The 15,088-nt window shown below is 45.3% G+C and overlaps 1 protein-coding gene across 4 annotated transcripts in view; it reads left to right on the top strand.

Moving 5' to 3' along the window:
• The first annotated feature begins 201 nt into the window (after positions 1-201).
• The window catches only part of NTMC2T4 (Calcium-dependent lipid-binding (CaLB domain) family protein), a 44,195-nt gene continuing 29,308 nt past the window's right edge, over positions 202-15,088 (top strand). Inside the window, exons 1-7 of one of the 4 annotated variants that reach the window (XM_086820643.1) lie at positions 202-1,050; positions 2,192-2,354; positions 2,526-2,642; positions 2,834-2,935; positions 3,282-3,332; positions 3,460-3,577; positions 3,753-3,874. In XM_086820643.1, the coding sequence (XP_086676769.1) occupies positions 2,538-2,642; positions 2,834-2,935; positions 3,282-3,332; positions 3,460-3,577; positions 3,753-3,874 (498 nt within the window). In that variant the 5' untranslated portion in view covers positions 202-1,050; positions 2,192-2,354; positions 2,526-2,537. Of the gene's footprint in view, positions 1,051-1,441; positions 1,829-2,191; positions 2,643-2,833; positions 2,936-3,281; positions 3,333-3,459; positions 3,578-3,752; positions 3,875-15,088 lie in introns of those variants that run through there. The other 3 variants (XM_086820644.1, XM_086820642.1, XM_086820641.1) reach the window with 3 other exon arrangements.

Raw genomic sequence — 15,088 nt, 5'->3', positions numbered from 1 at the left:
CATGATGGAAGTGCAAATTTTTGACTGTATCTATGTTTCATCAACAAGTAAATCTATGTGTCGTAAAAGGCAATAGTAACATCCAAGGAGGTTCTATAACTTTTGCCTAGTCTTGCAAAGAGATCAAGGAGGTTCTAACTTATGCGTGGTCTTCTTGCAAGGAGATTTGAAAACATCCCTTGGTAGTTAACATGGATATGATGGAACAACACATGGTCCATAAAGATTTCTTATGAGGAGTCTTGCCTTGTTCATCAACAATTTCCATGATTTGGGTTGCCCTCTACTCGTCCACTGAAAGATTGTTAGGGAGTTTGAGGGGGGTGGGTCATTCGAAGCCATGCTGAAGGGCTGTAGGCTGGGGTTTTAATGCTAATAGTTTTTTTTTTGAGGAGTACAACACACACTTTTTTCACCCCTTTGTGGAGCGAGGGAGGGGGGTGCGCCAGAATCGAACCCGGAGAGGGTGACACCATATCCACTCAGCTATTGTCTCTACAATGTGAAACACTGTTACAATTTGCAAGACAATAATTGGGTTTGGGTGGGTGGCAACAGTGATGTGAAACAAAGAACAAAGAGATTAGTGAGAATCTACGTTGGTGGAAAGAAGGGTTGCTTTAGGCTTAGAGAGAGAATATATACACTTGGAAAGGGCAAGCCTCATAGGGTCGAACGGGAAATGACAGAAAAAGACGGCGGCTCGCTTCCGGCAATCTTCCCGGCGAGCTTCCCATTTCCCCGGCCATCGCCTAAGAATAGCATTGGTGTGCTCTCCCATTTTCTCTCAGCCGCAACGCAAGCTTCGACAGCGACAACCCTAACTCTTCTAATACAGCAGGCTGTGGCGAAACCCTAACCCCGCACAACAGCCCCTTTCCCGCCTGTGGTGAATCCTTGACTCCTCAGAACGGGCCCTTTGCCTGGCTATGACGAATCCTTTAGCTCCCGCATAACCCCGACCAGCAAACCGTTCTCAAAACCTCCGTGCGTTGATAGCTTCTCTGTGTCTGGCTATGCCGAAACCCTAGCTCCTTATCTGCACAATCGGTAAGTCCTTGTCAGGCTTCTTTTTATTCACTGTACATTGTCTCTTTTTCTTGTCTGTCCACCGACAGGCCTATGATCAACGGAAACCCTAGTTAGGAACAGTAGGCTATGGAGAAAGCCTTTGCCTGGCTGTAGTGAAGCCCTAGTATTTTCCTTGTCATGCAGTTGGCTGAGTAGAGCTTCTCACGCTATGCACGTTTGCCTAGCATTGTGAAAGCTTCTGTATGTCTGGCTATGGCGAAACGATAGCACTCGCGTATGCCTGGAGAAAATTTTAACTTCCGTATTCAAAGTTTCTCTTACGCTGTTGTTTTCTGATTTTGTCGCATATTAGTCAAAGCTTGCATTCATTTTGTCTTTACCTTTTTTTCCACCGACAAAGCTTTGCCGGTTTCAACCCTAATCCTTCTTTTTCTTGGTCTCACTAAAGCTAACAGCCCTAGCTTGCAGCTTATCATTGGTCTCTCCCCCCTTTTTTCCTTTTCTCGTGAAACGTCTCACATTGAGCAGTCATCCGATCCAGCAGGTACCGTTCAATGATTCTTTGCCTTCTCTGCCTCGCTAACATACTCTTTTTGATCAAACATTATGCTACTAGTATGTCTTCCATTATCTTAATCTTTCCCCTAATCTCCTCTTCTACATCTTCGTCGTACTGATCTGTTCTCGAACAGAGGACTCTCGCCCTTAATTTTTCTTCAACATAGGATTTTTGGCTCGATTTTTTTCTGTTTCTTCTTAATCAGGTGTTTTGCCCTTGATCTTATCTGAAAAAGAGGTTCTTGCTCTCATCTTTTCCCTCGCAGAGAGTTCCTTTGCCTGTTATTTTGATCCTTTCTTAGAGAAAAGAACAAACCCACCCCCCACCCCCCGCCCTCCCTCTTCCCCTCTCTCTTCCTTTCCCTTTTTTTCTCTTTGTTTTATACTGTTTTATCTTATCTACTTCTCCTCAAGCTACCATGGCAGATTGTTGTTGAGTTTTTATTGGACGGCATCATTGCTGAATTGAGACACGCCCTTTGATAGATAGACAGACAGACAGGCAGTTGAACGTATTGTTGTCGTGTGAGGCCTTAATACTGAGAGAGAGAGAGAGAGAGAGAGAGAGATCTGAGCTATGGGGTTCCTTTTTTCTTTACAGAGTGGCAGCTTCAAGGATCAGGGAATCCTTTGCAGCATCATTACAACTCAATCAAGCGCAGCAAATGCTAGAAGCTCCTAAGTTCTATTGCTGTCTTGAAGCCAAGCAAGCCAATTTCCTGGCCATCCTGCTGGTCTTAAAAACCATATCCGAATTGTGGCAGGTTGGGGCGAGGAGCGGGATCTAGTGCATGTATATAGAATTATGCATGCAATTTTTTCTGTGTTACTTGGTTAATCATAAGATCCAGCCTAGAAAAGATTGGATGATTAACTCTAATCAGCATCTGAAGGGTTGAGGCATCGTGTGAATCTTTTTATCCACCATCACGCAGTGAATCGAAAATATGGGCCTCTTTTTTGGCCTCTTTGTGGGTTTTGTGTTGGGTGTGGCTTTTGTGGCTGGTTGGAAGTATGTCATGGCTACCCGAAGCAGACACCGAATTTTTAAGGTTTGTGGTGTGATTTTTCGGAATATATATATATATATATATATATATATATGTATGTATGTATGTATGTATGTATGTATGTATGTATGTATGTATATGTATATATATGTATGTATGTATATATATATATATTTTGGATGAACATTTTAGTGTCTCTTTTCACTCGAGCATCTTTTATGTTCCTTTTTCAGGCAGCAGGTTTATCCCTGCTAGGTCAAATCAACCAAGATGATGTGAAGAAGCTTTGCAGCCACAACTACCCAGAATGGTTATCTTTTCCAACATTTGAGAGGGTTGGTTCCCCCATATTTTTACTGGGTGTTACTCTTGCTTGTTTTTATATGTTGCCTTGTAGCCATATTGAAGTAATGGAGATAAATGGAATTTAGGATGATGTTTTGGGCTAATGGAAAATGTGGAGGGGCAATGTTGCTTAAAGATGTTTGAGCCTTGTATTACTGCAAAAGTGGGCAATGATATAACTTGTTTAGAGCACTCTAATAAGAACATCAAAGATGCATGATCTAATCTAATGAGTAAGAGTATTTGAACAAGAAATGGGGACCAGTGATCTTATTCATTTATGGTATGCTAACTCTACTTCATTTTCTGTTGTTGGCTCTTGATTTGTCTTTGCAGGTTAAGTGGCTAAATAAGATGTTGGAGAAAATCTGGCCTTCTGTGGCGTTGGTATATTTGAAGAAGACCAAGTTTTTCTGTTCATTGTGACATTTATGCAGTCTAAATGGCCAAAAAATGCTTTATTCATAATTTGATACATCACTCGAGCAATAGACTTTTGGTGGGTGTTTTGTAGGCATCGTCAGAGCTCATCAGAGCAATTGTTGAACCCATGCTAGCAATGTACTGTCCACCTGGATTCAAAATGAGGTTTTCAAAGCTTTTCTTGGGCAATGTGGCACCTCAGATTGAAGGTTTCACATCTTTTTATACTCTTCTGGTGTTTTACTGTTTTGAAGCTCTTTTGTTTCAAGCATGTCTTAGGACACGATTTTACTGTAGTTTATGTAGATCTTGTTTCTCTTCAAGAGCAGCATTGATCTCCTTGAATTCTAGTCAAGGATAACCTCTTAAATATTCTATTCTCAGGTATCAAGATTCAAACCATTAAAAAAGGTCAGCTTATAATGGATCTGGATTTTAAGTGGGGTGGTGATCCTAGCATCATTCTAGCCGTGCAAACCCCTGTTGGTGCCAATTTACCTATACAGGTTATTACTCTTTAACTAAGCTGTACAACTGTGTGGACATGGAAAATGAGCTATTCAGTTCTTTTTCATGACATTATAAAAAAATAACATTTTTGCTCCTGTTGAAAATTGAAGCCGTGTCGTTTGAAATTGTAATGGTGGGCTGCTAGACAACAAGAATACTGAAAGAAGCACTACCACAATCACAAAGATGACACTAGCACTGAAATGAGGACTTGGAAGTACAAGGCTGACATGGTGAGGAAGTGGGAAGAATTGGGGTGTTATCTATAGCAAAATCCACCCCTCCCTCTCCAGCAGTGGAGGACTGATTTTACAATAAGTTTATAGTGCTTGTGTTCAACTGGGCCTTAAAGGTGCCCAGCCCCTGGCTACACTATGTGCACTAGGTTCGGGGCTGCCCAAACCTGTTTGCTTTGCTCAATTTGTTCTTGGCCTGCACTTTCTGATGGAGCTTTTACTGCTGCAAGTCTGTTACAACACCATGGATCTCTAAATGCAAAACACGAGTGACTAGTACAAACTCCTAAGAGGGGGTGTAGGCTAACTCACCTCCCAACCATCGGTTCTATGCTTCGAACCACCCCCGAGCCAAGGGCTAAGGTTTGACTCCCATAGATCCATGCGAATCCTCTGGCATGCTGATCTTTGGCATGCTGATCTATGCTTTGGCACACACGTAGCCGGAGTCTTGGTTGAACTTTGATCAATAGTGATGTCATGACAATAATAACCCATGTTTCACTTATGTAGTACCCATTGCCACAATAAATAACCATACTGTTATAGCCGCCCGTACTAGCCTGCGTCCTCCTAATCCTAGGGATCCCCTAACCTTGTCGGATTAGGCCACTAATCCCGAGGATTAGCACTAGGTACGTAACATACTTCCCCCCCTCAGACGTTTCCACTCTTGAAAACAAAATCTGTCTAAGAAAGAAAACTAGGAAACCTATGGTGGAAACTTAGTCGAAGACATTCCTAGTCTGGGAAATAAATAGGGGAAACTCAAACTACATTTGACAATTGCTCCATAATGTAGTTTACCATATCTACTCTTTCCACTCATAACTCTGCCATAGAAATTGGCTAAAATTGCTGACAACATTTCTACAACTGTCTCGGTAGAACTAAAAATAGATCAACTCAAACTAGAGTCATGAGAAACACAATAATCTCTCAATCCAACTCCTAAGGAATCATAAAATCTGACATAGAGAATTTTCGTAGCCAATCAAATTACCTATTCTATTAGGATTGGGTAAATTCCTCGATACTTAGGGGAATTGTCACTAGTTTGGACATTTTCCAGAATGAAAGGGGTGTGGTGGACTCTAGGACGTCTAAATATTTAGAAAGTACAAGCTTTGGGAATGGGGGATTATCCTGCAATACAAGGGATCACACTCCTAAAATCTAGGAGGGTTATTATTTTTGGCTCGACTTTGATGGAAATTTTGTTTGCGTCGTTACGTATGGAATTGAGCAGATACCAAGAGTTACCGAAGTACTTATGACAAATGAGCTACCAGTTGGGATATTTTTAGAGAGAGAGTTTATGGAAGGACCCATCTCTTAGATTGGGACACCAAAGTGAGACAAGTGACTTGACACTTGCTAGAAAGTGGATCAAAGTGAGACAAGTGGCATCACACTTGTCACTTCAGCTATTGTGTGGCTCTCCACTTGTCATTATAGCCTTCTCTTACCATTTTAGCTCATGGGAGTCCCAAATCTATAAATGGGAGTCCTCACTCTTCATTAAAGGAGGCTCTCTTGCTGCACACTGGCCTCTACCACCGTTACAGGCTTTCCTAATGATGGCTACTCTCTTTCTCTCTCTCTTGAAGGTTGTCCATGAAGAATACCGGCTGTTGGGGACTGTTTTGGAGGTTTCCATCGCGAAGAAATACTGAAGGCAAGGGTATTTAATCATTTTATTATGATTTCTAGCCATTGTACCGGTTGTACTAGCCACCGTACCTATTGTACCAGCCCTTGTACTTGTTGTACTGGCTATACCAGCTTGTACTAGCCATTGTGCTTGCGGTATCAGCCCTTGTACTGTCAGAATATGTAGCGGAAATGATAACCAAACTTGGGTTGACAAGAGCAAGTAGAATGCAGAAAATAGACAGCACAAGAGACACAGAGAAATAGGCGTGTAAACTCTTCTCTATACACAAGATCCCGTAGAAAACTGAATGAGAAAGTGGTGGGGAGCATGGGGCCTATTTATATGCTCCATGCATGCAGTCGGCCAGCGCTAGTGGCTCTCCACGACTGCATGAAGCAGTGGGCCAGCAGTAAATACCTCCGCGACTGCATAAAGCAAGTCGGCCAGTAGAAAAAACTCCACGCTTGTTGATTAGGCAGAACACGACTGTTGAATGGACAGTCGGCCAGCCACCAGAGGCTCCTGCCAACATCTGGCATCCATCCACACCACCGAAAAAATGGGAAAAAATAGGGAAAGAATACGGGGAGTGAGGAAAAATGATAAAACACCTATACAGGGCGGGCACACCCACAACAGAGGCCCTGGTGTATAAAAATAGGTAGGAGATGACTTCTAACACCCCCTCTCAGCTCCTGACTGGGAAATCAACCCAAGGGAGCTGGAGTGCCGCCTGAGCGAAGCCTGAGGTAGAGACTTAGTGAAGAGGTCCGCCGCATTGTCCTCCGTCGAACAATAAAGTAGCAAGATGTCACCAGCCAAGATCTTCTCACGTACAAAGTGATACTGTAACTCTATGTGCTTGGTCCGGGCATGGAAGACCGGGTTCCGAGCAATAGCTATACAGCACTGGATGATTGTGGGCTCCTTCTGTGGAAACCTAATCTCGCCTAGCAGCCTCCGTAGCCACACAACCTCACAAGCAGCACCACAAGCAGCCCGGTACTCTGCCTCTGTCGAAGAGAGCGCAATAGTTGGCTACCTCTTGCTGCTCCAAGAAACTGCTCTTGAGCCGAGGGTAAAACTGTATCCTGAAGTAGATCTCCTCGTGTCTGGATCTCCTCTCCAATCTGAGTCACTCCAACCTTGGAGTCTGACTCCATCCCCTCCTGTGTAAAAGAGTCCTAGATCCTTCGTACTCTGCAGATACCGCAAGATCCGCAATCCTGCGTCCCAATGAGACTTCAATGGCGTCTGCATGAAAGAGCTCAACAGCCCCACGGAGAAGCTCAAGTCCAATTTGGTGTTCAGCAACCAGATCAATGAACCAACCAACTTTCGGTACTGCGAGGCATCAACTGGCTCACAAGGATCAGTAACGGTTAACTTTGTGTTTGGGTCCATCGGTGAAGTAATAGGCTTGCAGTTCTCCATCCCAAAGGCCTCAAGCAACTCATGAACATACCGCTGTTGAGAGACGAAAAACCCCCTCTGGGTCTGCCAGATCTCCAATCCCAAAAAGAAGTGGAGTAAGCCTAAGTCGGTCATCTCAAACTCCTTTGACAAGGCAGCCTTCGTCACTCCAATGTGCTCCACATGACCGCCAGTGAGAATGAGATCATCCACATAAAGGATGATAATCGTGACCATGCCGCGTTCCCGAAAGAGATACAGGTTTGGATCTGCAACCGATCTCTGAAATCCAGTCCGAACAAAGAAGGAATCAATCTTCTGATTCCAAGCCCTGGGAGCCTGCTTAAGACCATACAAGGCCTTACGTAACCTGTAAACCATCCCTTCAGATCCTGGAACAATAAAGCCTGGAGACTGCTCAACATACACCTCCTCCTCAGGTCACCATTAAGGAACGCAGATTTTACATCCATTTGATAACGGGACACCTCTGAGAAGAAGCAAGAGCAAGAACGGTCCGAATTGTGGACATCCGTGCTGTCGGTGCAAAGGTATCCTCGTAGTCGATGCCTGGCCGCTGAGCATAACCTTTAGCCACAAGTTTGGCTTTGTGTTTGTCCACCGACCCATCAGACGCATATTTGGTCTTAAAGACCCATTTGACACCAATGACTGACCGCTTCGACGGCCTGGGAACCAACTCCTAAGTCTTGTTCTTCTCGATGGCATCAAGTTCCACCTGCATGGCTTTCCTCCAAGTATCCTGTGAAAGGGCTTCCTTTACGGAAGTGGGCTCTTTGTCCCGCATAATACGAGACATCAAAGCATAGTTCACCTGAAGAAGCTCTGCTGTATTGCTTTTATCTCGGACTCTATGTGATCTTCGAGGGCCGTCCTCTGTGGTCCACTGGGAGGGTAACTCCGTGACACCCGACTCCCGAAGGGTGTCTAGCAACCACCTAGGTACTCGAACAGATCGTGGAGCCTCCTGTGGTCGCGGGGGCTCTACTCCAGTTGTGGGCTCAACCTCTTGTACTGACAGAGGTTGATCAACTGGAATAATGGTCTGGGAATCATCATCAGACTCCTCTGGATCTCCAAGAAGTGGCGGCTCCTCGACAGTGGATACTGGAACATGCTCGTCAAAGACCACATCCCGGTTGACAACAATCTCGGTCCTGTCTGGATCATACAATCTGTATCCCTTGGAAAGAGAATTGTACCCCACAAATACAAGCTTGCGGGACTTGGAGTCAAGCTTCCCCCTCTGCTTCTTCGGAATATGTACATACGCGTCACTCCCAAAAACACGGAAGTGCGAGACATCAAGTTTCCTGCCAAAGTATGCCTCAAATGGAGTCATATGGGGTACTGAAGTCGTTGGAGATCGGTTGAGGGTATGGACAGCCGTTGCCACAGCCTCTCCCCAAAGTGGACGAGGAAGATCACGATGCTCCAACATGGTCCTCGCCATCTCCACCACAGTCCTGTTCTTGCGTTCGACAACTCCATTCTCCGAAGGCGATCCTGTATTGGCCAGTTCCCTTTTGATTCCATGATCTGCAGAAAATCTGAGAAATACAGTCGAGAAGAATTCACCTCCTTTATCAGCCGTGAGAGTCTTGACCTGAAATCCAGACTCTTTCTCCACCATCACGTGCCAATCCTTGAACCGTGCAAAAGCTTGGTCCTTCTGGGAAAGAAAGTAGACCCACGTGAATCTGGTACAATCATCCACAAGCAGCATAAAGTAGAGAGATCCTCCCAAAGATGGTGTCTGTTGAGGTCCACACAAGTCAGTGTGAATCAACTCCAATGGTTTCGAAGCCCGCCTGGAAGCCTGCTTCGAAAAGGATTCCCTGTGCTCCTTACCACGTATGCAAGAATTGCAACGCCCTTGCCTACTACCAACATCTGGCAAGCCAACCTTGGTCTCGGAAAGCTCGCCTCAATGCATCCACATTTAAGTGGCCAAAACGAAAGTGCCACAAATCTCCGACTTGAGAACCTGTCAACAAGGAGAGTGCAGAGAGCTTGTAGATACCATTCTCCACACCGCCTTCCCAAACAACCTGGCCAGTCTGACGGTCGCGTAGAGCAACTGAATGCTCCTCAAATTCCACCCGAAAGCCAGTCTTGCATACTTCATGCACTGACAGAAGATGAAAACCCAGAGTAGGGACATAAAGAACACGGGAAGCATGCTTGTCCCCCTTGCCGTTGGGAATAATCTCCATCCGGCCCTCACTATGTATCGGAATAGTGGAGTTGTCGCCAATAAAGATGCGACCTGACTGCCGTTTCAAATCCAGAAAGAAGTCACGGAATGGAGTCATGTGCCTGGAAGCACCACTGTCAAGAATCCATTCTCGAGTATCCTTCGCGGTGAAGCCAACTGCCTCCTCGCTCGAAGATGATGAAGCGTCGGAGTCCATCATCTCTAAAGCGCAGAAATGCCGGAGTCTTTGCAGTTGAGGCTGAGGAATCAGCACTCTTCCCTGTCCGCTTAGGACACTTCCTCCAATAGTGGCCTTTCTCGCCACAATCATTGCAGAATCTTTCGGCCTTCAGCTTCTCTCGTTCTGAGTCAGGCTTCTTCTCAGAAGACTTCTCCGGTGAAGCCTTCCCTCTGCCCTTGTTGTTATTCCGGCCTTTCGACCGTTGGCCAGTTAAGGCCTCCGAACCGCCGCTGTGAGGAGGGTTCGTAAAACGTTCCTCTTGGTCCAAGACCATTGGCACAAGCTCCTCCCAGGTAATGGTGCTGAGAGTGCCACTCGTAATCAACGACGAGTAGAAAGCAGAATACTGAGCAGGCAAGTGGGACAGCAAAGTGATGTCCATGTCTTCAGATGATATCTCCTTCCCAGCTTGTAGGACTTCCTGCTAAAGGGCCTCCAGCTTGTTAATGTGTTCCTGCATCGTCGAGGACTTTGCTGGGTTCATAACCCGCATCTGCACTTCCAAGGAGATCTGTTTCATGGGTGATACCCTGTTATAAAGAGAAGCCAAGTGCTCCCATATGCCTCTCGCCAGCGTCATGTGCTTTACATGATTGATCACTTGTGGTGTGCAGTTGAGGAAAATAAATGACCGGTCACCGGACCCTGGTGTTGACACGATCCCACATGTGTGCCTGTGCCTCTCGGTCCTTCCTCATCGACAGTAACTCCCCTTCCTCTGCTTCCGGCCGTGGAACCCCGACGATGATGAAATCAGCAAGGTCATACGACTCCAGCACAGACTCCATCATAACCTTCCAGATGCCGCAGCAAATAGACAGCACAAGAGACACAGAGAAATAGGCGTGTAAACTCTTCTCTATACACAAGATCCCGCAGAAAACTGAATGAGAAAGTGGTGGGGAGCATGGGGCCTATTTATATGCCCCATGCATGCAGTCGGCCAGCGCTAGTGGCTCTCCACGACTGCATGAAGCAGTCGGCCAGCAGTAAATACCTCCACGACTGCATAAAGCAAGTCGGCCAGCAGAAAAAACTCCACGCTTGTTGATTAAGCAGTCGGCCAGCCACACGACTGCTGAATGGACAGTCGGCCAGCCACTAGAGGCTCCTTCCAACATCTGGCATCCATCCACACCACCGAAAAAATTGGGAAAAATAGGGAAAAAATACGGGGAGTGAGGAAATATGATAAAACACCTATACAGGGCAGGCACACCCACAACAGAGGCCCTGGTGTATAAAAATAGGCAGGAACGACTTCTAACATGTACTTGCTGTACCAACTGTACCAGCCACTGAACTGGCTTTACTAGCCATTGTACTTGCTATACTAGCCATTGTACTTGCTCTACAACCATTGTACTTGTACCGTTTGAATGGAGAGTTGTACTTGCTGTACTAGCTCTATTGCATGAAGATCCGTGGTTTTTGGGAAAGAATCAATACCCACACGGAGGTATATGGTTTTTATTGTTGGCTCGGCATATCTACAGCAATGTGCCGGCTGAATTTTATGGTTGCCTTGTGTTGGGCTGTGTTATGGCATTTGTATATGGATAATGCGGCATCTCCTGTGGGGAGAGTAAGGCCCTCAAAGCTTGTACATGATATTGTCTCCTTGGGTAATAAAATACTCCAAGCGGGGAGTCGGCCCATTCGCGCCTCTATGCGGTGTCACATGTGCAAGCTCCATTTTCAGCATTGGTGGATGTTTTGTCCAGCTTTTATGTTTTATGCAAAGTGATGATGGATATGTGTTAAGGTTGTGGCCATGTTTAAATGTTTTAATATGCATTGATGGTATCAACAAGTGTGTCAAAGGCCCTAGTCCCCCGGGCAACGCGAGTTACGTTGTTATCAGAGCATAGGCTTTCGTGGAAACAGAGTTTTGCTTCTATCAACAAGGAAGAGAAAAGATCTCAAGTGTTACCATCATTGTTGTTAAGCATGGCCAACCCGCCTCATAGCCTATGAAGCAAGAGTGTTGAGGCACCCTCATGTAGGCGACCTCCTCTTGAGACTAGGGCTGAGAGCTCCTTCTCCACCCAACCATGCCAAAAGCACACCCCGGTTCCTATATCAAGACCCAAGCTCTTTTAATAGCATAGTGCCCTTCACACGTGCCCGGATACTCTTACCTAGTCTGTAACCGGTCTCTTGGCTCTCCTGAACCCTGCCCGTTTCTTGCTCAGATAGTCGAGCTCTCTAGGCTTCTGTTCCGTTGTCATGACATTACTCTCTCTCCTTTAGAAGAGTTTTCGTCCTCGAAAATGAAATTCGGGAACCTCTTTTGGAGTGTGCTTATCTTTTCCCATGTAGAACCTTCTTTTGGTCTATCCTTCCACTTGATTAAACACTCCTGTCGTACAGTGTGTCCAGTTCTTTTTTCTTGGAAATCCAAGACTTTCTCTGGTTCATGTGGTAAGGATGGGGGCTCGATAAGTTCTACTAGGATCTCTTGATTGACGAGATTATCGTCATCACCCAACTTCTTTTTTAGTCTACTGACATGAAAAACTGGATGAACTTTAGAGCTTTGTGGTAAAGCTAACTTATAAGCAACACTACTTACTTTTTTAAGCATTGTAAATGGACCAGAATACCTTGGAGATAGCATTGGACTTCTCCACATTTTCAAAGATTCGGAATGTGTGGGAACCGTTAAAAACACTTTTATCACCTTCCTTAAAGATGATTTGTCTACGATCTTTATCGGTATAATGTTTTCGTCATCTTCTGGAAATCTTGACCAATCCCAAATATAGCTGTGCCTTTTCCCTTTTTGCCAAAAGTGGTTGAATATGTCCAAAATATCAACTTACGAGCTTTTCTAGCTTGTTGGCCAAGTTTATGCTAGTCGCCTCCCTTTGTCCACCTGTCCATGCCCAAAATATATATAAGTCCGGTCACACTTTAATGATGTGTGAACCCGTTGACCTATGAACCTTATGATAAAAATCCCATGCTCCTTTTGCCCAAAGGCCATCTTTCAGGCAAAACTGTGCCATAAATGTTCGAGCTTTATTATGTGGAAAATCCCCGTTCACACCTTGGCTCCAACCAATGTGTGAAACACTGGTCAAGACTGGTGAAGGGACCAAATTGGTGACATCTCCTCCGTCTTATAAGACAGTTGTCCACAACTCGCAACTATATAAACTTGGTACGAGTGGAAAAATACCCTTCAATTATTGCAGATGGACTGCCATAATCTGATTATGAAAACCATAATTCCGGATTCACTACAACCATAGATTACTCGGTAGAATGTTTAGGTCACACATGTCCTGTCATGTCAAGTCTCATAAGCCACACATATTCGGTCATGCCAAGCTTCACAAGCCATACATGCATAGTCACAGGGGACACTCATCTCGGCCTCCCTTTCACGCGAGGATGTGTCCCTCTGCATGGGGAACGTCCCATGTGCCACCAGGGGACGACTGTCGGCACATGGGACGACCGTCCCATGTAAGGGGACGCCTTAAATTTGTTGGGGGGGGGAGGGGGGGTGTTTGGGGACGCGAAGAAAAAAACACGATTTTTTCTTTTTGGAAGGCTTTGCCTCTTAGGGTTTAAGTTTTAAGTTTTAATTAAAAAAAAAAAAGCCTGTCTAAAGACTGAAGTGCAAAGTTTGCTGAGTGATCTTTGCTCTCCTCCATCTCTGCTGCGCACACTTGTTCTCCTCCTTCTGTCCTCTGGAGTGTGCACATTGCACAAGTTCTTGTCATGTCAAGCCTCATAAGCCATACATGTCCTGTCATGTCAAGTCTCACAAGCCATACATGTCCTGTCATGTCAAGCCTCATAAACCGCACATGTTCAGTCATGTCAAGCTTCACAAGCCATACATGTTCTGTCAGATCAAGCCTCACAAGCCATACATGTCCTGTCATGTCAAGCCTCATAAGCCACACATGTTCAGTCATGTCAAGCTTCACAAGCCATACAAGTCCTGTCCGGTCAAGCCTCATAAGCCACATGTTCTGTTATGTCAAGCTTTACAAGCCACACGTCTTGTCATGTGAGGCTTCATAAGCCACACATGTTATTTTGCCATATCAGTGGGCTCACACTAGAGTCCTTCCTGGGGATCCATCCACATACCTGCAAAAGACAAACTTTTGTTGACATGTTAGTGGGCTCACACCAGAGTCTTTCCCTGGGGATCCATCGACATACATGCAAAAGAGATGTGCCATGGCATGCTCGATGTGAGAAATCCTTCTCCACAAAAACCGCCCAAAACAAGCACATGTTTACACCAAGGAAGCTCAACCGACTGGGACAGTCCTGTATATCTTTGACCAACCATACAAGCACAAAATACTTGCCATGTTGGCTTCAAAACAACTCATAGACTAGAATCAGCTTGTCACAAAATTCCTCACAGTTTCTGTTTTTCTAATGTTCATGTGTGGCATGTGGAGCCTGACATGACATACATGTATGGCTGGTGGAGCCTGACATGGTGTGTCTGTGTGGCATATGGAGCCTGACATGACAGTACATGTATGGAGCTTGACATGATGGTACATGTGTGGCTTGTGGGGCTTGACATGGTATACATGTATGGCTCATGGAGCGTGACATGATGTGATTCCTTAGGACTAGCTATCTTGGAGATCTTCTGTATTCTTGTTTCGGGAAGGTTCCGGAAGGATCATGAGCCCTGAACGTTTTATTTGATACAACTGAACAGATATGTGTTTCTTCAAGTCTAGCTGCACTCATGTGCGTGCATGACTTCGATTTTACCTTTGGATGACTTGTTTTGTTTTCTTGGACAATGCTTGAGCTTTCTGCCTGTGTTGTCCATGGGGCCAGGGACGCTTGAGCACCTTGTGGAGGTGTATGTGCACACCTGTTTGGGATTGACAGGTGGTCTACATGTGTTTTGTAGGTGGTAAGTGTCCCCAAAACCCCAATTTACAGCTTTATGATTTCACATACTAATATTTATTGGTGCAGGTTCACACACACTTATAAGTGACCGGACAATTTATAAGTTGTACACACTGGACATGACTTATTTAATACATGTGGCAGCCATAAGGTGGTCACCGGGCCTGATTTGTACCCTTTCCAAGTAGGCGTCCCCTTTTGGACCGAAAAAGCACATGATTGAGCTATTATTGGCAGAGGAGCTCCAATCTTGGGAAAGACTCCAGATTTATGGTAGGCGCCTGTTTTTCTGATGCATGGGAGCTGCTTGACTGCCTCTATAGGCTGTTTTACAGCCATCTACTGCGACAAACATCCACCAGGTGTATGGAAGATGGTTGCCGACTCCTACTGGAGGCTTTGCTATTGCTGGCTGACTGGTTTACAGCTAATAGGGGCTGGTCAGGTTATAAAAACAAAGAGGAAGAGCAAGTCGTTTTCATCTGGACAAGTTCCCTTCTGACCGAGAACTTGCACGCTTGTGTATTGTTGCTGGTC

The sequence above is a fragment of the Cibotium barometz genome, chromosome 26 (genome assembly GCF_041138505.1).
Source record: "Cibotium barometz isolate CiBa-2024 chromosome 26, ASM4113850v1, whole genome shotgun sequence".
In the NCBI taxonomy this organism is placed as follows: domain Eukaryota; kingdom Viridiplantae; phylum Streptophyta; class Polypodiopsida; order Cyatheales; family Cibotiaceae; genus Cibotium; species Cibotium barometz.
Note: the sequence above shows the minus strand (reverse complement) of the source record. Positions and strands in the feature narration are given on the sequence as shown.